Source organism: Calidris pugnax, unplaced genomic scaffold (genome assembly GCF_001431845.1).
Source record: "Calidris pugnax isolate Ruff unplaced genomic scaffold, ASM143184v1 scaffold128, whole genome shotgun sequence".
NCBI classification, from domain to species: Eukaryota; Metazoa; Chordata; class Aves; order Charadriiformes; family Scolopacidae; genus Calidris; species Calidris pugnax.
In genome coordinates, this window is record NW_015090851.1 from 227,313 (window position 1) to 253,289 (window position 25,977).

General features: G+C 37.2%; 1 protein-coding gene across 6 annotated transcripts in view; it reads left to right on the top strand.

The window, feature by feature from the left end:
• Positions 1-25,977, top strand: part of CACNA1D (calcium channel, voltage-dependent, L type, alpha 1D subunit) — a 194,392-nt gene that overhangs the window by 84,291 nt on the left and 84,124 nt on the right. For all 6 annotated transcript variants that reach the window (XM_014943228.1, XM_014943231.1, XM_014943232.1 and 3 more), the window contains exons 8-11: positions 2,064-2,167; positions 15,350-15,519; positions 24,364-24,451; positions 25,164-25,190. In XM_014943228.1, coding sequence (XP_014798714.1) covers positions 2,064-2,167; positions 15,350-15,519; positions 24,364-24,451; positions 25,164-25,190 — 389 coding nt within the window. The remainder of the gene's footprint in view (positions 1-2,063; positions 2,168-15,349; positions 15,520-24,363; positions 24,452-25,163; positions 25,191-25,977) is intronic.

A 25,977-nucleotide genomic window follows, 5' to 3' on the forward strand; every position in this document is an offset into this window, starting at 1 on the left:
CGTAAAGAGATTATGTTAAAGGATGCATGAAGAGGTTGTGTAAAATAGTCTTCTTTGGTTACTTAGAGAATGTGTTTATTTTAGTTAACGTAAAGTGGCATTATTACACATCACCATTGAAGAAAAGTGCCTATGGGCCTTAAACTGCAAAGACTTAATGCGTGTGCTTATATTGAACCATTCAAAGGGCCACCCTGCAGAAACTGAGATTATGATACATTTATAAAAGACGGGGAAAAAAAAGTAGTACAGTTTGAAATACAATGGTTCCCATGTTTAGTGTGTTTATTCCAACAGAGATGTTAAGGACAGGATTCAAACTTGACTATCAATAGAGCTCAAAGCCTAATCATGAATTTAAGATACAACAAACACAACAGCATTCACAGAAGAGGAAAAAAAAGTTCGCCCAAAGATTTTTCTACCATACCATATCCAGTCTCGAATGCTCATATGATTTTTATTGTCTGCTGAATTTTCATGAGTAAAAAGCATCTTAAGAAGCCTCAAATGCAAACTTTTCAGTATAAACAAAAAACCCAGTATAATTCCTCTCCTACAAAAGACATTTCCAAGAAGTTTCGAGTCAGAATTATTTTTTGTAAGTTATCAAAATGTCTTTTTGCACCTGAATGCTACACACAAACACTATTTCCCTGTGTTTTAAAATATATATTTTTTCTGAATAGGCCTTTTTGGACTTCCATGGGTATGTTTCTTAAGTCCCCTTTCTGATAGGTATAATGAGCTCGCTAAGAATAGACAGTGGAAAAAGTCTTTCTAGAGAAGCTTGTGTGAGTCTATAAAGAGTGTATTTACAGCTCAGTTACTTCAACTTTCAAAAAAAAAAAGTGACAACTTAAAAAACTTCATTTAACCTTAATCTTGATATAATTTTTGTTCAGAAGTGTTTCTGGAATATTTCCATGTTTCCATTATGTTTCTAAAATTTTATTTTAGGTTTTCATTTTCCTAAAATTGTGTTCATGTTTTCACACAAATTCATTGTCATTTATTTCTTTTTAATTAATTTAAAATGTCTGACTGCATCCAAAGTTAGTATTTCAGGAAGAAAATATTGAAATTCCATGTTACAGAAAAAATAATATTGTTTGTACTGTTGATGTACATTATTGTTTCTTGTCTCAAAGGATCATTCATGTAGCTAGGATATATATGAACCTAAACCCCTGATATTTCAATATACTTTGTAAGCAAGTGAGATATGGAATTTAGTTCATGTTCTAGGTATTAAAGAACAGAAGTGGTTTAGAATATGTATTAGAAATGCAAAGTGAATATGGCCAGTGCCTTCTTCCTTGTGTTGTTCCTCTTTGAATACTGAAGGAATGCATAGAATGCTACCTCACCTGAATTATTAAATTCTCTTTTTCTCTGACTCTTCATTGCTATTACTATAGTGATCTACTCTATAAGATCATCTTATTTCTTGCAGATGAATGATGCTATGGGATTTGAATTGCCATGGGTGTATTTTGTCAGTCTCGTCATCTTTGGGTCATTTTTCGTACTAAATCTTGTTCTTGGTGTATTGAGCGGGTAAGCATACACCTTTTTAATCATGAAGGCAGAGTCCTGAATTCAGTTGCCATGAACACACAGGTTATTTTACACAGGTGAGACTTCAGTTACGATGACATCTTTTGATAAAGCTCTATTTCTTCCTCCTCTAATTAGAACAGAAACAGTTTTCTGTAGCTATCATATAAATAACATAAAAATACCAAAATCAGAGCTTAGAGGACCCAGTATTTATTCTTCATGTCCACACTTGTGGCAAAATTATAAAAGAGATGAATAATTGTCCTGCACTTATTTAAAATTCATTTTAATTCATCTTCTAAAGGGTCACATCTGCAACATAATTTGGGTAAGTAAAGAAATGAAATAAATGTTCGTTGATTTTTAAAATTATTTTCTTTTAAAGAACTGAATAAGTCATAAACTTTCAGTGTTGAAACCTACGTGATCTGGCAGCTGCAAAAAGGACTCTGCTGTTTAATGAATGACTGAATCATAACTTATTTCCTTACATTTTACAGGTAAATGATGCAATAGGATGTGAATGGCCATGGATCTATTTTGTTAGTCTTATCATCCTTGGCTCATTTTTCGTACTTAACCTGGTTCTTGGTGTACTTAGTGGGTAAGCAGTTGAGTTAACATTGTGTACGCTACTGCTACTTGTAAGACGGCCTCTGCATTTACTCAAGCTTCTCAGCGATGGCTTTTTTGCATGCATTTGAGATTTTTTATGTCATCCTACCAGTGTTTGCTCTTCTGACTGAACTGTGTGATTCTAGTGCCTTTATCTGTCTGACATCATGTTCACCATGCTTGCCAAAAATATCCATTAAATGAAGCACTAATCTCCTTATTCTATAATGTTCCAGCAGGGAGAAACATTATTTTGCACACAGAGATGGGTGGTGCACCTGTACAATGACTCTCTCCTGTGATTATAGACAAGTGTCCTTTTCTGAAAGCCCAACTGTTGTTTTTGTTCAAATAACCATAAAGTAATTCAAGTGTGATTTGTGTTTACCCGTCACCTTGCAAACTATTTTTAATGGGTACTTCAGGATCTGTCTTATAGAAACAGTATGACCAGGCTACCTTGACAGAAAGGGTTTAGTGCTTCCCTGTTGTAGGGCTGCGTGCTGCTGTGACAGCCTGCACCACCAAGCTGATAGATTTATCAATAATCATGTATCAGTTTAATATACTTGTCAGTGGGATGTTGTCACAGCTTTTTCTTGGTGTGTATACTCCAGACTCCAGCCAAAAACTCAAGTGCTGTCAGTTTTAGCTGTATAATGTGGTTTAAAGCTGTAGTTTATGGCAACAGTTTGCAAGGGTTTCTTTATGCAAAGCTCCCTCACTCAGGTTAAAACTCCAATTCCTTTGCCATTTCCTGCTTTCTAACACACTTAAGCTTAAGAAATATGGTAAAGATTTTTTTCTGATAAATAAAAGATCCTGCTAGCATTTAAATACTAAAAGAAAAGTATTATAATTGTATGTATTAGCTTTTAATTGTACAACAAACTATAATGTTCTGGCAATCTTAGGCAAGCTGTGCCATCTTCGTTAGCCAACAGAATTTGTCTTGCATAGAAAGCAGCCTGATCCTGTAGTTGGTGTGTCACCAGACTGCTGGTTGTGCACCCAGCTCTGTTCATGGCTTTGCCGTGTACGTTACATTTGAAAGGAATTACAATGCATTATTGTATTCCTAGAAATCAGGCAATCAAACAGAATCTCAGGTCGCTGATACGATAACTATGTTACAAGAGTGTTTTTATCTGATGAGTGGTTTTACAATGTGTTTTTTAAAGTTGTAAGTTCATTTATCTGTGATAGATTATTGTTGCGCACAGGAAACTAGGGAAAGCATTGTTTTACCTTACTGTCAGAATCGCTTTACAAAGCAGATCTTTGAAAGCAAAGAGAGAGTGCTAAAAACACATTACATTGCTGATTTTTATATTTAATCTCTTCCTTTGAAGACCTAGCCCATAAAGTCTGATTTACACAGTCATGTTGGTTTTGTTTTGTTCAGGCACAAATGTGTACATTGTTACAAAACTTAAGTCCCTAGCTTTCATGTCACAGGTACACTGGACAAAGTAAGAAAGAGAAGGACAGATAAATGAGGGTAGTGTAATTTATTTCTTCTTTTGATACTGTTACCTAACGTTGCTGTGTGACTAGACTTCCCACTGAAGTCATTAGAGGATTATGTTTTCACAGTTCCTTTTCCTGGCCCCTAAGAAGGCCATAAGCAGCAATTATTTTTTTTCCTTTTGTGTGAAAGTGTCCTGTGGTAACAGTTAAAAAAATATTCCCCTTTTCCCTTGCATGGCTCAGATTGTTAATGGCTTCAAAAATAAGTTGTGGGGAAATTAATTTGGTGTTTTGTTGGACATGTTCATTTCTTCTACTGAAGCCTGGAAATTTAGGGACATCCTCACAGCTAAGCTTTACGTTTTGATTTAATACGTTTTAAGTACTTTATAAGGTTTGCAACATGATATGTATCATATTGATTGGAATATGGAGTTGTTCTTTAGCTGCTGCTGCAGTACAGGGGAAGAGGTGTCCTCTTTTCTTGGGTTCCACTCTGCTTACAAGAAATCACCACTGATTTCTAGGTATTTCTTGATCCCTAGAGCTCTAATGCTCTTCTGAACCCATACTGGCTTGTCTTTGATTTCCAGCAAACAAAAATGGCAGTGTCAAGTGTGATGTGAACTCTCCTTAAATTGATAAAATCACTCATTCCTATTTTTTTCTGCCATAGTGTCACTTAACTGCAGTGTCACTTGAGTGCTCAGGGTGCTTGATGAATTATTTGAATCCATGTTTCCCCTAAATACGTGAACAAGCTAACACTCCAGTTTTTTATTTTCTGTGCTTGAGAAAATGATACTAGTGAACTGAGATATGTGATATATAAATATCACTGGTGATTGACATAGACACCGGAAGGATAAAGGAAGAGAAAATATTCCTGAAAAATACTTATGATACCAAACTAATGTTTGGTATGTAAGTGAAGAAAGTGTCCTGGCATACTTGTTTGAAACTCTGACAAGGGCCAGTGTGGAATACTGTTACACTGTTTTATTTTGACCACTAAATGTCATTTGTTTATCAATAATAAATATTTTCCACATATTTTCTATTTAGACCCACCTGTCTAAATTTTATGGGGAAAAAAGGATGTGAAATCCTATGTTTATGTTCCTTAGTAGAAAGCTAATATTTTTCTTTCTGAGATGGGCACTGAATATCTAACACATGCATTCTTTGTTTTATACTTCAGAGTTACTAGCTTTTAAGTTTCATGCTCTTCAAACCATAGCATGAAAATTGGTTTATGGTAAATCTACAAAGTTAAATTTTACTAAACCAATCAAACTTCAAGAATGCAAAAATTATGCCAACTGACTTGAAAAGCATGGCTTTGCATACAGATTTTGGAAATGGAATCTGAATGCCTAATACACCTTTTCTGTATGAAAGCGTTACTTCCTGTAATATCAATTTATGCTGTGTACATTTAAATCTGTTTGCTGTTTTGATCTGTTTGCAGTTTTAAAATATTCATTCATTCTCTTTGCACTCCTTTGTTACTCTGTGACCATCTGCCCCTTTGTATTTCTGTAATGCCTCTTGTGCACTGCATGTTTGATGTATTTGGATACTGTACAAATGGATGAGAATGATGATTTGGGAGATCTTTTGTTTTACATCTAGCGATTTCTGAAGGTGAGTATTTCCTGGTGATCCATGTCAGTTGTGGCTGCTGAAGGTGACATTCTTAAAAATAGAGTTCATATTTTTAATAGTGGATGTGTAAATTGATAGAAATAATGTGTGTGTGGAATCTGCATGTGGCAAATATTCTAATTTCTGCATGGAAGCTGACTGTGGAGATTTTTTTCTAAATATTCCCTTGAATAACAAGGATGAAGAGAATTCATAGGCTTGAGGTAATTCAGCTTTTTCAAAATACTCTATTTTTTTACTCTGTTACACATTAGCATTATTCACATTATTCTCAAAGTGAATTCTCAGTTGAATAGCTATTGCAGTTTGCAGAAATCTACAGGAAAAGGTATTCTAGAAAAAGACTCCAGGTTAGGTTTTAGAAATCGCTCCAGATCCAGCTTAGGCCCTAGTTCCATCTCAGAAATTTCAGAACCAGCTTGAAAAAAGACACCAGAAATGATTCCAGTCCAGCAATGACCCAGTTCTAGAGATGCCTCCCAGAAATGGGCTCTATTTTCAGCTCTAGGAAGGGATTGTGAGAGAAACACCTCTAGAGCAGCTCTAGTAAAGGAAAGCTCAAGGGCTATGGGAAGGAGCTTCAGAACATGGTCTAAATACATCTCCAATAAATGGCTGGGGAATTGAACCTGGAATCCAGCTCTGGAAGAGACTTCAAGAAATGGCCCTAGTCCCATTCCAGGAAAGTGAGACTACAGGCTCTTCAGGAAGGACAAGCAGGGGAGACAAATAAGGGGTGTTGCCCTCTATGTTAATGACCAGCTAGAGTGTGTGGAGCTCCTCTCTGTCTCACGATGGATGAGGAGCCAACTGAGAGCTCAGGATTAAAGGGAGGGCAGGGACAGGTCAAATAAGGGGTGTTGCCCTCTATGTTAATGACCAGCTAGAGTGTGTGGAGCTCCTCTCTGTCTCACGATGGATGAGGAGCCAACTGAGAGCTCAGGATTAAAGGGAGGGCAGGGACAGGTGATATTACAGTGGGGGTCTGCTTCAGGCAGCCCAACCTGGAAGACCGAACAGATGAAGCCCTCTATAGACAGATAGGAGCAGCCTCACATTCACAAGCCCTGGTCCTCATGGAGGGGGAGACTTCAACCACTGCAGTTCTGTTGGAGGGACAACAGAAAAGGGCATAAGCAATCCAGGAGGTTGCGTCTCCCAGAGATATAGGAGCCAATGAGGAGAGGTGCCGTGCTGGACCTTCTTGTCACCAACAGTGAGGGCAGGGCCTTGGGGAATGAGGAACTACCCACTGTAGGAGAAGATCAGAATCTAGACCATCTAAGGAACCTCAAGGTGCACAGGTCCATGGTACCTGATGATATTCATCCACAGGTCCTGAGGGAACTGGCAGATGAAGTTACTAAGTCGCAGTCTGGTGAAGTTCCCCATGACTGGGAAAGGGGAACTACAACCCTCATTTTTAAAAAGGGAGAAAAGAAAGACCCAGGGAACTACAGACCTGTCTCACCTCTGTGCCCAGCAAGATCATGGAGCAGATACTCCTGGAATCCCTGCTGAGGCACATGGAAAATAAGGAGGTGATTGGTAACAGCCAACATGGCTTCACTAAGGGCAAATCATGCCTAATGAATTCGGTGGGAAGTAGGCACAAGTACAGGCTGGGCTGGAGGATGGTTTGAGAGCAGGTGTTGGTTGATGGGTGGTTCAACATGAGCCAGCAAGGCGCGCTTACAGCCCAGAAACCCAACTGCATCCTGGGCTGCATCAAAAGAAGTGTGGCCATCTTGATCATGGGAGGTGATTCTCGCCCTTTAATCTGGGGAGACCAGGGAGAAATTATAGTGGCCTTCCAGTATCTAAAGGGAGCCTACAAGAAAGCTGGAGAGGGACTTTTTACAATGACATGTAGTGATAGGATGAGGGGTAATGGCTTCAAACTGGAAAATGGCAGATTTAGATTAGATCTCAGGAAGAAGTTTTTCGCTGAGTGTGGTGAGACACTGGAACAGGTTGCCCAGAGAAGCTGTGGATATCCCATCTCTGGAAATGTTCAAGGCCAGACTGGATGGGGCTTTGAGCAACCTGGCCTCGTGGGAGGTGTCCCTGCCCATGGCAGGAGGGTTGGAGCTTGATGATCTTTAATGTCCCTTCCAACTCTAACTGTTCTATGATTCTATGAAAGAGCTCTAAAATTGGCCTAAAAACTATTTCTGGAAAGCATTCTAGAAATGGCTCTAGAGCCAACAATAAATGTAGCTCTAGGAAAGGACTCTAGTGATTGCTCTTGGTCCAACTTCAGCAGAGGGCTCCGAAGAAGATGGTAGCTCTGCCCTGGGAACAGAATTGACAAATCCTCCCTAAACATATTAGGAAAAAAATTGTTATCTGGAGATGTGTTTGGAAGTGTGGTTCAAAACTTGTGCATATTGGTAATTTCTTTCAGCAGTGAATTTCTTAGGAGTCTAGCTGGACACCTGGAACTCTCAGTTGACTTTTTACAATTACACTGTATTTTTTAATTCTTTCAATAATTGGAAATACAGAGCAAGATGCTTGCAGCTGTGGAAAGCTGCCATAGATGTAATCAGGTATCTTTGCATCTTCATTATCTTGGGCTGGTCTGCATTTTGCTCATTCACATTACAAATTCAAAGCTGTATGTGGCTCTGAATAATTGTTTTAGCTTCTAGAAATCACAGTGTGATCATGACATGATTGAACTCTGTTTTGATTGTTATGTCTTTTGAGGCAGCAGCAGAGAGCGGGTTCAGTCTGTAAGAACACCTTGGTTTCGTTTGTTATTCCTCTGGTATATAATCCACAAGGATTAGGCTGTGTGTCTTTGGGGCAACTTCACACTTGATGGAATGGCACAGAAATTGCCACTGAGGAGCTGCCCAGCAATTCTAGCTCTGTGAAGGGTGGTGAACTGCTTCAGGAGCCTGCTTTTATGTGGAGCTTGGGTTACACACACTGTGTGTAATAGGCATAAACTGGACCTATGTTTTCCAAAGTCATGAAATACTTGGCACAGAAATTGGGAGCTGAGGACAGGCTTCCTCCAAATATTCCAGGATAAAAGACCAGAGCATATTATGACTATTGGTGAAAAAGACAGCTGAAATTGTTAAGTTAGAAATTATAAACTTAAGTCATTAGAAAGTTAACAAAGCAAGCTAAACCGTACAAAAAAGTAAGGGAGTTGAGATACTCATCCACCCTGAAAGTACCTTTAAAGGTGTGTTGAAAGTAAAATAAATATATCAGTAATTCAGCATGCATTAAACTGTTTTACTATGAACAGAGAAAATAATAAGTTACAAAACTTCATAACTTATTTATTAAGAGGCATGGCTTTTAATGATGTATGATAATCTATTCCTCAAGATAGTCCTTATCATTAGGGGATGGTTTCCGCTGACGACATTTTCTGCTCAAGGCATTAGTATTTCTTTGGGTAGCCATGGGAACAAATAAGACCTTTCAAACACACTTTAATAAATCTCTGTAAGTTGACTTTATTGCCTTGCTAAAGGACACCAAAGCATAAGCTTTGACATGTCCTTACATACATCCTCCTACATTCAAGTCTTGCAGGTTACTAAGAGAATGTTAATTTTTTTCATTTCTTTCCCACAGTATTATTTGCAATGTATGTACATAATAATTCTAAAAGCTAAGGGTACATACTCATCCATGCTAATCTCGCAGCAATATCTGTCAATTAATGTCATATAAAATATGTTGGCACAGATAAGCCTGTACACCTAAGAACTGTTGTCTACAGTGTATTTGGAAAAAATCGTAGAAAGAGGCATTTGAATAACGATGCACCAAATAGAAAACGGCAGTGAGCTGTCATCCATAGTCTTCCAGCAAAAGGGAAATGAACTGGTTTTGACAGTGTTTCTTTTCACGGCAGAGGGAAGGCTTAGTGAAAAAAAAAGTTATGGATAAAAATTTAACTCCCTCACATAGATAAACAGAATATATATTCAAAAAAGAGGAAACTTCTTTTCACAGCAGAGGGAAGGCTTAGTGAAAAAAAAAAAAAGTTATGGATAAAAATTTAACTCCCTCACATAGATAAACAGAATATATATTCAAAAAAGAGGAAAGAGACTTCAGCTCTAGATCTCAGCAGGTTATGAGCTGAAGCAGGTTCTTTTGATTGCTGTTTGGGTGGTAAAAATAAAACTCAAACACACATAAAAAGGAATTATTATCCTTTATTGATAAATAGAATATACTAACAATAAATAATAAGCAAATATTTTTAGCTGTGTACAGCAGTAACTCCAGCCAACTGCTCTAGGCAGAGACTACCGAAGTCAGTGGCAGTAGTTCAGTACTCTTGAATAAGAGCCTGAAGGGAACCGATTTTATTTCAATCCTCTTTGAACTTATCCCACCAAGGCTTCTTAGGGATTGGTCCAGTGACCAAGTTACTGGCAGGTAACAAACCACATCAGTTTCAAAAACTATGATGACATTGGTTGGATGAATACGCTCTGGGGCATGGTCGTGATGACATTGCACCTCAAGATGGTTGGATGAATACGCTCTGGGGCATGGTCCTGCCTTCAGTAATGCTAGTTCTTCCACTAAAAGGTCCTGTGTGTCCTGAGCCAAACAGGTCTCTAGGCAGGACAGAATGAATACATCTTAATATGTAGATACAGTAACAGTCTGAAACATCAGATCTCAGTTTTGTTGCTCTATTAAATTATTCCTGTCTTGCTGTTCCCACAGATGATCCCATTGCATTCGTGTGCACTGTGGCACAAAAATGCTATACAGGCCCTTTGCTACGCAGAGGTGGTTCTGGAGCCATTGACTGTACATTTTGTCAATTCCTAATGAATTGTATAGAAATAACTATGGGTAGTTAATACCAGTTTACATTTCCCCATCAAGAACCCAATACTCCTTGCTCAAGGAAAATTCCTCTAGAGATTTTTGTGCTGCAGAAATAATTATGCAGTGTTCAGTCTATGCGTTTTTATTATTTCTAAAAGAAGGGGTACCAATGATGTATACAAATCTCCAGTAATCAAAGATGTGACGTTACTTAGCCTTTTTTATGTCTCTCTACATCTGTTGCACATTACACCCAGCTGTGAGCTGTTGTCCATGCTTATCTGTACAGTTTAAGCAGTTCGAGTTTTTCTGACTTGATTCTGCTAATCTGTTGGTTGGTATGGTTACCACTGTGTGAAACCTCTTCGCTGAGTCTGGTGGCCAACACTGTAGTCCTGTGAGTACATTTTTGTTGTTATGTGACTGTTCTCTGTGAATAAACGAGAGTCTGGGGTGTCTGGGTGACAGTTCTACATATAGCATTAGCATAACACTTTCCACGTACCAGACCCTGTGAGGAGTAAGTTGCACACTGCAGTAGATGAATTCTCTCTCTCTCTCTGCGTTGCAGTGTCACAGAAGGGCAGTAATATGGCCAGCAAAGAATTAGTTGTCCTGGTTTATGCTTAGATACCAATGGCAACTGTTTATTTCCTATGTGCCTGGTGACGCACAGGAGATATGGTGACACGTGTTGCTGCACAAGCCCCCTTATGAAAAGTGTCTAGCCTGTAGCTTGGGAGAACATTCACCAGATAGGAGGCCAGTGTAGGTGTCTCCTTAGTTATTATGTCCATGAATTACAGACAGAAGGAAAAGTGTACCAAATACATTGAAGTAAAGTATCATCTTAGGATTTTTGGTTAATACGACGGACCTGGCATCAAATTAAGGTGTGAGAACCAGGGAGCTGTAATTGAGTGTCAGTAGGTGCTCGTGCTGCCACCTCCACCCTCTTGCAGTGAGCCATTCCCAGCTGCTGCATAACAGCAGGAGTTATTTCACTCTGGTGAGGAGAGAAAAAGCTGGCGTGAATATTATTGCCCCACATTGTCAAAGCACGAACTCAAAACCAGCATTTTATATGCTTCTGCCTCAACAACCATTGATAATGCCTAAACAGAGAACTGAGATCATCTTTCTGCAAGGAGACAAGGAATTTTGGGGCAATAGAAATAACACTTGCATTTTATATGGTAGCTTAGTTATCACTAAAAATAGGTGAGATTATGTAGATGAGTCTCCATATAATGCTTTATTTTGCATGTAATGTCTCCTTTCTGCTGCAGGTGCAATTGACTGAGTTACTTACACTAGGGCTGCAATTTGAAGCTTTGCTCAGTTTACAGGATACTGTTACATGCTGCAATTTTTAGTCATAGTTAACTAGATCAAAATTAGGCTGACTAGGGCTGGGTTGTCTGATTTATTTGCATTTGCAACGAAATCAGAAACAGAATTGCTTCCATCTAGGTAGCAATAGACTGTTTTTGAAGAAAAGACATTTTTGAAGGCAAATAGGTAATTATACAAGGTGTTGTTATACAAGTTCTGCAGGTCTGCATTATGAGATTATTCGGAAGTAGAGATTTGCAAAAAAGCTATTTCTAGCCCTTCTAGCCTAAAGTCTTAATTTTGAAGCATATTATGCTTGAAAATATGAGACAGTAGTGAGCTTTTTCTAGTTGTTGAAACTAGGACAAAAACACGTTCATTGAGTCCTATCCTTTATGAAAACTACTTAAATCCATTTTATTTTTAAACTGAAATTTTACAGGCAACAGGCCTGATTTTCATTTCACATCTGCTGGTGTCAAATCGGAGTAGCTCCTCAGGATTTTTCAGTTTGCAACTTGGGTGGACACTGATTTAAATCATATTTTAGTGGAGAGACCCTTATGAATGTTAGCATAGTCACTACAGCCCTTTGAATACAATTTTTGTCAGTTTAGTCAATGAACAACACCCCCCTTCCTGCCCCCAATTACACATTTTTCAAATGCCAGATCCGGGTCATTTTATCAAACCAGAATGAAATTCGTATCTGCAAATACTCTTAGCACAGGCATTGGTGAAACCAAATATTTACTGAGCTTAAGTCTCTTACCACAGTTAATGTGCTGCTTCCTAAGGCTGTCAACTTCGCAGCCTTCTGAAAGACTGGGTTGATGACAATCAGGGAGGTCGGTTGAGGCCATTAGTCTAACCATGTCAGTGCTGATGCTGCCTGCATAGCCAAAAGCTTGCTTTTTCTGCCCTGGACCCACCTCCTCTCTCCGTAGCCATGGGATGCTGCACGAGCAGCTGTTTTATTCCTCCTTCCAGGAGATCCGCCAATGTCTATATATCTTTGTCTAAATATTCAAATATCTTGTTGTCTAAATGTCCTTGTTGGAAGCTTTGAAGAGCAAACATCTCTCCCTCATCTCACCCCCATCATCTTTTTCAAATAACTTCTTGTTTCTTGGAAAAAAATGCTTCTGTTCTACTAACAGGAAACTCATTACATTCCAACTCCATTTAATTCCACTTTTTTGTTCCTGGTATTTCAGTAAAAGGAATACATACATATGTGTGTCTGAGGGATGTCACTTCGTTGTGACTATGATAGAAAAAAATACTCCTCCCTTCCCTAAAGAAAATGCAGCCTTCTCAGGTGTTAGACTTCCTCACCAACAGTCGGGTTTTAGAAACAAAAGTAAAACTTCTAAATGTCATGAAAATTGAGCACCGTGGCATCTCCCCCTACTGATAAATTGCAGCAGCATTTAACAAGACAATGTCTGACTTCTGTGCTGTATTAAAGGGAAAGGTCATAGTTAGCTGTGTATATAGAAAACCGCGTTTAATTCTCTGCGTGCAGCCATTTTAATGTAAAGTCAAAGTTAAAAGGTGGTTCAGTCATGGGTGAAGTGCTGTTGAGAGTATTAGCCTTGCCAACTGTTTCAGTTTTAAATGATTTCTTTTGCTTCACTCCATGTAATAACAGCAGCTTTCATTTTACTTTACCCACACAGATCACATATCCTTCACCCTAATGAAAAACACCCAAAGGTTTTTAACTGAACAAAACATGAATACTTAGTAAAAGCTAGCAAGGCTTGGTACTTCTGATTTCATACTGTGCCATGATAGCTTTTTTATCAAAGATACTCCCTATGGATTGAGAGTCAGGAGTATGTTGTCTCAATTGGGTGTAAAGGACGGTCTCTTTGATACTCTGGGAGAGAAGCTGAAACCCCAGCATTCCATCTTTTGCCAAAACAATGAAATCTTTTTGTTTTGTTTTAAAAAACAATTATCCCTCAGAGGGATCCGTTGAGCTCTTTCTCTTTCATGAACATTTTTCTGAAGAGATGGCCTTTTGAAGGACCTCGTCCTTGGATGCTAGGTGAAGGGTAGCAAATGCAAAGCAAGCACTGGCATTCTTCAGCTTTATTACAGTGCAGTCAGATGGAACAGGATGATCTCCACATGCCAAACTGAATTGTTGTTGAATTAAGTCCTCAACTGTAGAGAGCGTGGTGCCTGCCTCTTAGCCTTTGCAGCAGAAAGCTTTTTAGCTTCTGCAACATCACATTAAAAAACACAAAATCTGTATGGTTGCATGTGAAGAGCTTAACTCTTAAATTTACTAATGTCGAAACAGAAATTCAGTATTTAAAAAATGTGTTTGAAGACTGCAAATAAACAATAAAGATAAAAATAAAAAAACCTGGAGAGAATTATATCTTTGCAATTCCAAAAAAGTAATGTCTGTCACTGAACTAAAATGCTATGTTATACAATTATGATAGTTTCTATTATTCTGCTATATCTTGTTAGCAGGGCAACATCATATTGATAATTGTGTTCATATTGTTAAAATATTTTGCAATTCTTACACTAATTTCCTAGTATTTTTCCACTTGTAAAAGGATATTATTGAGTGCTAATAAATTTCTTTGAAAGCGTACTAATTAGGGAATATTTTCAAATAGAAGTTCACAATAAATAAAGGGGTTGCAAATTCATAGTAAATGAAATTGCTGTAGCCATCAGCTCTATTGAAAGATTAGCAGATTAGTCACAGCAAGCTTAATTTTAAATACTGAATCAGTACATAGTTACAATACAGTTCAAAGATGCTTGCCCACCCCCAATCATATATATTGATATTCAGATAAATCAGAAAAGGTTTGGTCCTTCTAGTGACAGGAGCTACGTATTTGGAGCTGTGTATCACACAGCTGTGTATCACACAGCTCCAATGTTGTAATAATGTTGTAATGTCAGCCTATTGTTGTAATAAGGTCAGTATATAAAATGTCAGTGGTGCAAGAATTTACTTGATAATTGTGTTGAGCCATATATCATGAAGGAAATCATAGGTTCATGGAGTAATTCAAGTCAGAAGAGACCTCAGTAGGCCATTTTATCCAATCGCCTTCTCAAAGAGCAAGACTGTATTATTTTAATTATGATTCCATGATAATTTAGGGATTGACCGAAATCACGAAGCTTAACTAAACAGACAGTCTAATTCATTGGCTTGAGACTGGGGCAATGAGACAGAGGATTCAATTTCTATAAAAGGATGCATTTCTGACAGGATTTCTAGGTTCTTTTACAGAGAGCAAAAGGGCAAAACATCCAGATCTGAAGCAACGCAGGTGTCTGTGCATGATGTAGTTGAGAGAGCTTATTAGTGGAATTTTGTGAACCATACACTGAAATTAAGTATGTTTGGGCCAATAAACTGTGGTTGGAGGATGAAGGATTTTAGAACTGCCAGCCAGAATTCACTTTTCACTGAAACTTTTAGTCACTTATGAAATTATTTTGTTACTGCAAGTCAATCAAGTCAATTTCTCTTTGTACTCATTAGATAAGACTGTTTTTAAAATCTGTATAGAAGAGCACTGCCTAAGGCTGGGGAGGGAGGAAGGTGGGGGAGGGGGGGGGTAGACTCTTCTAGTATGGACAAAGTCAAGAATACTGCTTAATTTTCAATTAAATCATAAAAGCTCTGAAAGTTGTGATATGATAGGGATTTGCCATGACTTCTTTGTACCACTGTCTTGTTTTCAAAGAAGTTCTCAACTGTTTGGTGTAGTTTGTTCAGTTCATTTTCTATGTTAGTATGTTACTCTGCGATGTCAAGACCTAGGTCAAAATGCCTGGGAGTTTGACAATCAGTATTTTTTTCTGCTTTATCTGAATTTGATAGAGAATTTTCCAAGGAAAGAGAAAAAGCCAAGGCCCGAGGGGACTTTCAGAAACTACGTGAAAAACAGCAGCTTGAAGAAGATCTGAAGGGATATTTAGACTGGATTACACAGGCAGAAGACATTGACCCTGAGAATGATGAAGAGGTTGATGAAGAAGGCAAGCGGAACAGTACGTGTTCTTTACTCTCTACTACTTCTGTGTGGGACAGTTTGAGTGCTTTTAAGGGTGTTACACTGGGGTGAATGCAGCCTATCTGGTGTCGCTTCCTGATTTCCAGTTTGCAAAAGTGGTTGTTAGCAGAGCAATTATGTCTGTTAATATATTGATACTGAATTATGGAAGGTAATTCAGAGGCTTACAACAAAATTCTGCTCTGAGCTGTCCATGTACAAATCATTGTCTGTGCTCAATCACTACTGAGACTTAAAAACTTTGCTTTATTTGTGTTCTGTAAAAAGTTAGTGCATGCAAGCTACATGCCACTAAGTCTCATTGTAAATCCTAAGTCAAGAAGAATATCTGTTTCCCTGTAGGTGCATGGAATAGAAATAATAATAATATTAATAGAAAAAGCTTCAAACATATGGCTAAAATTAGAGTCTAGAAATAACCTTGTGCTAGTAGTGAGGATTTTTTTGAGTTTTGAAGGAAGGAAATGTTATTCTGGATCTTTCTTTCTGATATTCACGAAAACTATCTAAAATCTTTTTGACTAGGTGGATTAGCAGAGTCTGAAATAAATGAAATCTTGTGGGATTTTTGTTTGACACTAACAAAATTTGTTCGACACTAAGAAGTGTAATTAGCATGTACAATGTATTTATTCAGCAGTAGTGTAGAGTATATTATGGGAAAGGTAGTTTATGTTGTTGTGGCCCTCTAGTGCTTCTGACCTGAGTCTTAATGCATAGGAACAAGTTAATTTCATGATATTCCAACAACTGTAGAAGTTATAATTGGTTTCTTGATGTCAGAAATTTTGAGTAACAGCCGTATTTTAATGTTATAATTTAGTAGAGGTTATTTTAGCCTGTTAGCCATGTTTAAATGGTAGCGTTCAAAATTTTCATGAGAAGTTTTAGCGCTGTATGTAAATAAGAGCTTGGATTCAGCATGTGGTTTATGATTTAATACTAGACGTAAGATTAAAGTCCAAATTTCATTATATATACTAATGCTAAATAGCACCTTATTATTCATATGATACCCTGGAAAATCTTGGTATTTATTCATTTAGATACCATAAAGTGTATATAAGAAAATGCATCTACAAGTGGTTTGTTGAAGGCATCTCAGAATATTATTTTCTGTGTTGAAATAATACGTTATTACTGTTCTTTTTCTTCTAGTGCTACTAATTTATTGTGAACTGTTATTTTAAACCATAGTACTTTTAAGAAGTAGTAAAACAGTGAAAATTATATGGTTTGATATTGAGGTATCTGTTTGTAAACTTATCTCTGTATTGCATGTAGTTGAGTTTTTTTAAAATCTATATTTTTGAGTTTCAGAGTTTTATTAGTCCTTTAGTTTGCAGTGACAGCAGGGTATGTGTTACTGACTGTAAGAAAACAAGATGATTTTATGAGAGGCTAGAAGGCAACTTGTGGGTTGATGTTGATGCCAGCATCACCCAGGAAGGAATAATTTATGTGTATTTGAAAATCTGTAGCACAAACAGAGTTTTTATCTAGACCAGAGCAAAAAAGCCAAAGAGTTCACTATAGTTGCTTACTGCTACTAACATTGAGTGGAAGGAATACATAAACTGTGAGTCTGAGTATCAATATAAAATCCTAAGACTGAGAAGTGAAAGATTGCACATTTTACAGAGTAAATACGCTTTGTACAAGTCTGCCTTGCAGAGTTGAAGGTGATGCTGAATTTGCACAGAGCGTTGGACAAAGATGCAGTCAGTTGATGTGCAGAGGGACTTGGTTTGTGAGTCTGCAGGTGAAATCTCAGGAACTTTTTCCATCCTGTTAAAATCAGATGTTTGCTAATATGCTGCAAAAAACTGTTTGCTCCAGCGAACAACTTCCAGACCATATAGGTCTTTCATAAATCAAAAATACTTGTTTGCATAGTTGTTGAATTTGAGAGAGCTGTTGACTCTAAACTGTTAAATCTAGACATAATTTTAGGGTAAGCTTAGAGTTGGAGAAGACTTGCAGAGTAAAAACAGGAGAAGGAAAGTAATTAAAAAACTTTAAACCAAATCCCAATAATTTAATTTCAGGCATGCATATGTATTTTGAGTGGAAATTTCCAGCAAATAGGCAATTTCATAGCACTTCTCTGGGTTTGTGCATGTCTGCTTAAATGTGTGGCTTGGAATTAATTTTTAATATCAGCTGCAACAGGGTGTAAAGAAGGAAGGGTTGGTGAATTGTTTGACTTCCTTGCATTCAAGACATGCTCTGCTGCATATCGCATTGCATGGGGAGGCATGATGAGAGGCAGCACAAGCTATTTATCCAGTTATTCTGTGGGAAGCTTTTGGGTTAGGAGCATTGTTATGATAATGAGCTACCCATTTTGAAGTCAGGTGAAATTGAGCTAGCTATCACCAGGTTAATAACCTTGACTAGTAAACTTTGGAAATAAATTTAGACTAAATATACTGGTAATGTCTTTCTAGAACTATCTTTGAAGCATAAGGTGGGGCTGGGTCCCAAGAGAAGCTGACTAATCATTTGCAGGTTTCTAGGTGGCTGTGTCCCTACTTTGAATACCTAAACCTCTGGTTGATCAAGATTTATGGTGATGGAAGATCACCATAATTCTCTTCAGTGATGTGGAAGAGCTCTAGGTTTAGGATACATCAGATTTCTTTATGACAGGAAAAGGTACAGATTTTGAAGGCAGTTAAATCAGTGATTAATAGCTTCTTACATAATCCTTCTAAAATGTTGTTTAGGTTCCTGCAACCCCAGCATTTTAAAATTTCTAACCAGAGAAGTCATTAAGTCAAGTTATTTATATATGAACCTTTGGTATTCATATGTTTCTGTTGCTGATAGTGGGCAGGTTTTCAGTGCTGTTGAATAATGGAATACCTTTTAACTTTAGAATTGTAAATATGCCTTTAGTAAAAGTCGTAAGTCTTTATTATGAACCAATAGCTTGTTACCCTGAAGTCAGTGAAGAACTACCATTGGCTTCAAGGCATTTCAAATTTAGCTCCAAATGCAAAAATCACTGAGAGGTGAGGGATTTAGCTCTGATTAGTTACGCTGCCGGTAATTTCAATTTGTTTTGCCTAACATTGCCTGTGTTGTATATATGGACACATTTTTATTTTTTGCGCTGCCACTGCTGCCATCTACTGTTTAAATGCTGGGATTACATGTACTTAACACGAAGGGGTTACTTTGGCTGACTTAATGGAAGAAAAGAAGAAAAGCAGACTTAGTTGCTTTGGCCGTTCTTCCAATAAACATGGTAAAAGATGTTCTGATTTGCAGTTGAACTTTCTTTTGTGCCAATACTGCATTTGATGTGTTAGCTTTTGAAAGCACATATTGTATGCATTTTCTATAACAAAGGCATATACATCTTTAGCATGTAGACACTTGTGCATGCAGTTGTGCTGTTTTAAGTGCATGTCTGAAATAGACTGGTGTTGCAGTGCTCTACCTTCCTAAAGCGTAATCTTTAATCCATTTAGATTTCAACTGAAGTTTCTTTGTGACTATTCTTGTGGAAGCATAGGTTTTCTTTTTCAAAAGTCAGGTAAACCAGATAAAAACATATTTTAAATTCAGGTGCGAAGAAAGAAAAGTATTTTAAAAGCTTTATAAGGGATCATAATATAAGTTTAGAACAGTAAGATGATGGTATTTACTATTTGTTTATAATATCTTTAATGTAGAATCTAAAAAAAACATAACAACTGTTTACTCTATCTCCTCCTGTTATTGATAGTTTTGCTTCTGTAATTTGTGTTTTATTCCATTTCTTTCCCAGCCACAGTGGAGATGGACAGGGGTTTTAGAGTGTGATAGTTATTTTCAAATCTGCACCCTTTTAATACTGGCAAATGTATTGCACATAATCAGAACTTTACTAATTAGGTCTAGTTTCAATCCAACCTACAGCAAAGTTATTGGAGTAACTGACTTCCTTGCTGTCCTAAGAATCACTATTGTGGCTCAGGCTGAGGCTGACAAATCTGATCCTGTTACTTCAGAGAATGTGGAATATTAAGTCAGAAAGTGCTAGGACCCAATGGACTAATTTTCTACAAATACTGAGTCTGCTTGAAATTATTTGTGTGACTGTACATATATTGTCTGATAGCTCACACAGCTTTTAAGATTGGAATATTTTTTCCATAAAAATTGCTATAAGGCAACGGTTGCATTTTTATTTTGGATATGTGTTTCAACATAGGCTTTAAACTGGCAGGTTCAGGTTCTGATTGTCAGTCACGAAGCAGCATGGAGCTGGCTGAAAACTTGCTGTCATCTACTGGCCAAAACTGCTGTCTTGCTATTAGTACATGACCTTGCCAGTAAAAAGCATTCTCTAGCATATGTGCACTGACTTGGTTTCACCTCTGTCTGGTAGGGCAGGTATACTTTCTGTGAGTAGGATTTTTCCAAAGTACAAGTTGGTGGCCTGAGTCTATTTGTTTCTGTATTTGTGAGATTACTATGCTGGTATGAGTAGCTCCAATTTAGACTACCACTGCATTAGAAATCCCACCCTAAATATTTTTCTCTGTATTACCTCTATCTCTATTTTTATTAAAAGTGCCACATATGTAGAGCACACAACATTCCCAAGATTCATAGTTCCATCCTTCAGGCTAGAAGTGGTTGGTTCATTGATGCTTCTGTAATGAAGACTGATTATTTGGCTCTCCCTCCACTGCTATGCAACCATTCAACCTTATAGTGAGTTTCCATGGGCTGCCTATTAAAAGAGGGAGCATATGAGAATGATTGTTGATAGTAACAGCATTAAATCTGCACTAGGAAAACAGATATCTCCCTACAATGAGATGTAGAACATCTTCCAGGCAGCCCTTCCTTAAGCTGAATTTATCCTGAGGAGCTTCACAGTCAGAATAGATAGTTCCACTTATTTCTGATGTGTTTTCTGGGCATGGAGCAGACTTAGGAAAATTTTAGATGAATTTGCAGTGATAAAGTTACCTCTTTATTTTGTTCTGTTTTCCTGTTTGTCTGCCTCAAAGATTTGATGTAAAAGGATTCAGAAAATCCCTGTACAGATTTAAGAAAGAATTAGGAGAATTCTGCATGTTACAAGCAGACAGAAGATGAGAATTTGATCTAAAATTTTGCCAGTGTAGTATCTTTTTAAATAATTTTAAGGTTCTCTCCAGTAGCTTTTACTGATTATCTGGCTAACTGTGTGGATCACTCCACTTCTGCAGCTCTTTTCCTTCAGCACAGGAAACCAGAAAGCTACCCAAGGTGCATCAGTGTGGAAATGAGATCAGCCTATGGATCAAAAATCCCTAGCTGAAGTTGAACCAGATTAAAATACTAATTATATGCTTTCTAGAGAAAAACATTTCCAACGATAATACTTGCCACCACAGTTCTATAATTCAGGGTGTAATTTAGCTTGCTTCTGGATTCTACAGTGAGACTAAATTGTCGTATCACAGGATTATGGAATTTATTTCTTCTAGTGCCAGCTGGCTAGGGCATACCAATGCTGATGGACACTGACTTGCTCTTAGCTATGCATTAGTTGCGCTGTGTCCTGGAGTGGAGTTTGAAATCCCTGCTCCAAAATCTGAAAACTGTTTAATATAAATAGTGAACATTATAACATAAGAAACTATTTTTTTTATCTGCAGAAATAAAATGTAGTAGTTGATATATTTGACCTATTTTCTATATACTCAGGAAAGTATTAAGCTGCATGCAAAATGAATTTATATTGCCTAATGCAAGCATTCTTTCATTTGAAACCAACCATAATGAGAGCTATCTGGAAATCTAGATAATCTTTCCAGAAGAATGCCAGTAAAATAAGGGCAAAAGGTGAATAAAGAATGGAGAAAAATTGGTACCATTTTAAAGGGCTCAAAGCTGGCTTTACTGATATCAGGCAGTTGTTCAAAAGTTCGTTCTGTGTGCTGTACTTTGCCCAATGAACACTGCCCTTAAAAAGCTGTCATGAAATTTAGTCTTTTCAAGACTTGCCAGGTTGCTTGCATTAGTGAGAGTGGATGTGGTTGTGCAGTGCTGTTGCTGTTTTCTTCTGGCTAAAGGTTTAATGACTTGCTAGCATTGCTGGAGCTAGACTTCCACATGGTGCCTTTCTCAGTATTTCTGTCAAGTTTTTCTTTTGCCATATAAATGACAGTATAATGATAGCTGAGTTTCTAATGTAAACTGAACTGTCTATGGTTCTTTTTTTCCTCTTCTGATTTTGTAACAACACAGCACCTGCAAGTCAATAATAAAGCTAGAGCAATAGTCCTGTCTGAAATAGAGTGTAACATTCTGGCTGTATTTATTAATAAGCTGTATTTATTAATAAGAACTGACATTGGCTTCAATAGGGACAAAGATGATTTTTTTTTTTCTTTGGTACTTCATTTTTCTTCATGCAATCATGCTCAGAAAGGGCAGGTATTTGTGGGTTAACACATCAAGTCTGGGTAGACCTGAATTAAAATTATATTACTTTACACTTAAAAAAAACTGTTTGGCATATATTAAGACAAGCAGCATTTGTGTGACACTGAGTGTGACTTTATGAGGAACTGATTCTAGATACTGCTTTTAGATCAGGGAAGGGTTGATAAATTTGAAACACAAGTGTGAGACACATGTTGCACATGTAATGCTCGCAAAAGTTGGCCTCGCTCTGTTTTAATGGCAGTTCTTAATATCAGTATATGAAACAAGACTTCTGCGCTCATATTTTGCAGTTGTCCATCAGAAGTGCTAAAATGTTTGTTATTAGGTGGCTATAATGTTGTGTTTCCTAAAAGTGTGCAAGTCACCCAGCACAAGACAACTATTTCAGTTCTTTACCAGACAGGGAAATGCCTTGAATTTATTGCAAAAGGCTGTGACATTTTTAAATAAAAACTATTAGTTATGAAGATCTGAGACTCTGTCTGAAATAGCTTTGGTTTTGTTTTGGTTTTTTTTTTTTTTTTAAAGAAAACCTTCAAAATTTTAATACTTGAATTTGGATATCATCAAAGATTGTTTGAATGAAATACCTTTTGAGGTCTGTGACTGTAAGCTGTGAAGCTCGCACAAGACTAGCAATATTCATTTTTTAAAACTGATTCATAAAGAGAAGTATGATATTAGAATTGAGGCACTTGCAGGTGCTAAACAGGGATTTTTCATATAAAAACCAATTACAGTAATAATTTAACAGAATCATCAAAACAGAAGAACCTTGTGAAAGAGGGTTTTGCTGTGCTTACTGCCTGAAGTGCCTTGTTTATTCAAATACCTGCATGGACACTTTGGCTCTTTCTTTGTTATGCCAACTCTGTGTTTAGCAATTAATGTAATGCTGACTTAAGTTTATGGGGACAGATTCTCAGCTGTTGCAAATAGTAGCTGAGCATCTGGCCTGCATAGACCTGTCAGTCTCTCAGCTTGGATGGAATTGATGGGTATGGAAACCAAACTGCCGTGTATCTCCCTGTCACTGTCGAGGCAATATAGAGGCTGTGCAGAGAAACTAAGAGTTCTCATTTTGTACCTGATCTGCAGACAAATCTGAAAATTCAGGGCCTGATTCTTGAGTCTCACTTGTATTAAGATGTGTGTAATTAAGCCTGCTTTAAGCTTCCTTTATGCTACCAAACTGGTGAGACATCCCAACAGAAATAGGCATTGTAGCCCTTCTGTCTTCAGTACTGTCCACAGACATTGGCTAAACCCTGCACAACAAAACAAACCAACCAATCAAAAAACCAACCAAGCAAACCATCAAAACAGCAGAAGGTACACCCCAGAATACTTTTAAGATACTCTGTTTTCTTTTGTTCTTGCTGTTCTGCAGTAATTTCAGTACATTTTCCACCTCTCATTTTTTCTTACTTTATATGGTATTTTTGCTGTATAACCTAGTAACTAATTTTACACTTTTCTTGTTCTGAGGTTTCGCTTCATGATTGCTTTGCAGACATGGAAGTAGTGTTCTCCCCTAGGAAATACTTACAGCTTTGGCTGTTAATCATTTACTAACCCCTTTTGACGTATGTTGTCCTCCCTCTATATTTCAGTTGATTTGAAGAGAAATTGTGAAGACCAAACTGCAAATGAGTTTTGTCTAAAAAGCCAATAACTTCAACTGCTAACTATTCAGTAATGATCTGCTCTGTGTACAGTAATTCACTGTGTAACGAATGTAATAATCTCCCTTTTATTAGTAGTAATTCTCATCATCCTTTGTAGTACCCATTCTGGCATCCCCAGTGCTCTTTCCTGTCTGCTCATACAGTGTGTGCAGGCACAATTACTTTCTAGCACCTTGCCTTGAAAATTCGTAATGGAAGCGAAAGTGTAGAGTGGTCAATATGACCAGAGTGTGATAGTTCCTATTTTCAGAAGAACTTTGATGCCATTTCTTGGAATTAGCGAGCATGTTAACAACGCTTAAACTGATAAACTCCCCCAAAGTGTTAACGCTTCTTAAAATGAAAGGTCACAAAAATCTAGCTCAGGTTTATTTCTTCACTAGGGGTAGCATGCTCTTTGTTACAAAACTCCTCTACATTGTAGTTTGTGCTGCATTTTTAACAGTTATGTTGAATCATTGAAAAAGAAACACAAAAAGCTACAATACACTCTGGAATTCTGTGTGCTTGCTTTTATTGTAAGAGGAGGACTGACGAAGTGTCTGACTTCATCTGCTATTCCTCAGATCTTCCAAGCTGTCTTCTAATGCTTCACCTGCAAAAGGTGGAGGCATTTTTGCAGTAGAACAGGAGATCACATTGTGTGTAATGCCTTGCTTGGCTATCGATCTGAAGCAGTTTCTGTCTCCTAACAGCAAGCATGCCCACCAGTGAAACGGAATCAGTGAACACAGAGAATGTGAGTGGAGAAGGGGAGAACCCAGCATGCTGTGGGAGTTTATGGTGAGTACATGGACTGTTTTCAAGTAGGCACCCTCATCATCTCAAAATCTAAAAGAATAATTCTTTCTCCATTGTTTATTTATCCCAAAATGCTTTGAAATAGTCAAGCTTTGTATGATACTTGGGATTTTTTTGCCCTTCAGTATTTTACTATTAGACCAATTATTACAGCATGAAAGCACTCCTAACTCAAGTTAAGAAGATATAAAACAATTCAACTAAACTTCCAGTGGAGTCATGTTTTCCTGAAAGCTTTAATAAAATAATTGTCCAAAATTGTCCAAAATAATGAGAAAAGAACTGAAGTCCCCCATGACATGTAAAAAGAAACATTTTCTGTTCAATTGCGCACAATCCAGAGAATATGTATTTTTTTAGGCAATAACTGAATGTATAAGGGTATTTCTATATTCCATGGTATTCACTGTTTATTTATTCAGATTTTCATGACTTCCAAGCAGCTTCTACTTGAGCAATTTATTTACTTTGTTTTAAAAGAGATTTCCTTTCCTTCACTTAGAAAATTTGTTAAGTTTTAGGAACAGTATTTCAGAAAACAGTAGAATTTCAGCATTCATGATGCATTTTGTCAAAAGCTTGATTTTATCTGTATGTTGTTCCAATGTATTGATTTGCAAAATTCTAAAGAGAACAAATTTGTGTTAATTTTTTTTTCCCACATTCTTAAAAATATGTTTTCCTTTTCTTCCAGTCAAACCATCTCAAAATCCAAGTTCAGGTCAGTATTTTCCTCTCTCTTTGTTATTTTTTTTCCCTTGTGACTATTTAGACATCATGATGATCTCATATATTCTTTATTTACTGTACTTTAAATTTTACTGTGAGAAAATTCTTCATAGCACTTACCCGTGAATACAAAAGCAGAGTATCCTTGGACACTCTTGGAGATCAAACTCCCTGATTTGCTTTGTTGGTATTTGTTGCTCTCTTTTCACTTACTGGGAGCACTTGGGAATATGAGCTTCTGTTTTCAAGTATGATTGCAGAAGAAAATTTCATAAGCAAAATTAAGAATTAATAGTCCTGATATTGTAGACATTGGGTATACCAGTACAAAGCCAATAGGTTTCTTTATTTTGATTTAATTTTCCAGTCTTATAGGACATGTATTTATTAATTAGAAAGGATAATTGCAAACAAAAAAAATAGTTCTATGATTTAAGGTTAGTAACCAAGTGGCAGCCTTAGCGAATCACAAAGGGGAACAACTCCTACAGTTGCAGACAACCCACAGAATAAATATTTTTCACAGAAAATTTTTAGTGAAAAAAAGAGACAATCAAGAAGATTTGGCAACATCCAGCTTCAACACTTTGGCAATGTCTGGAATCATTCAAATTTTTTAACCCCAGTGAAACTGCTTTCAGTGTTGGATGTACAGCAAATAATAATTGGTAACAGCAGTGTATTCTCCTTGCAGCAATGAAGGAGGAGTACCATACCCAGGTTTATTCTATTGACCTTACTAGCTCTAATGAACTACCAGCCTTGACCAGTTGCAAGCA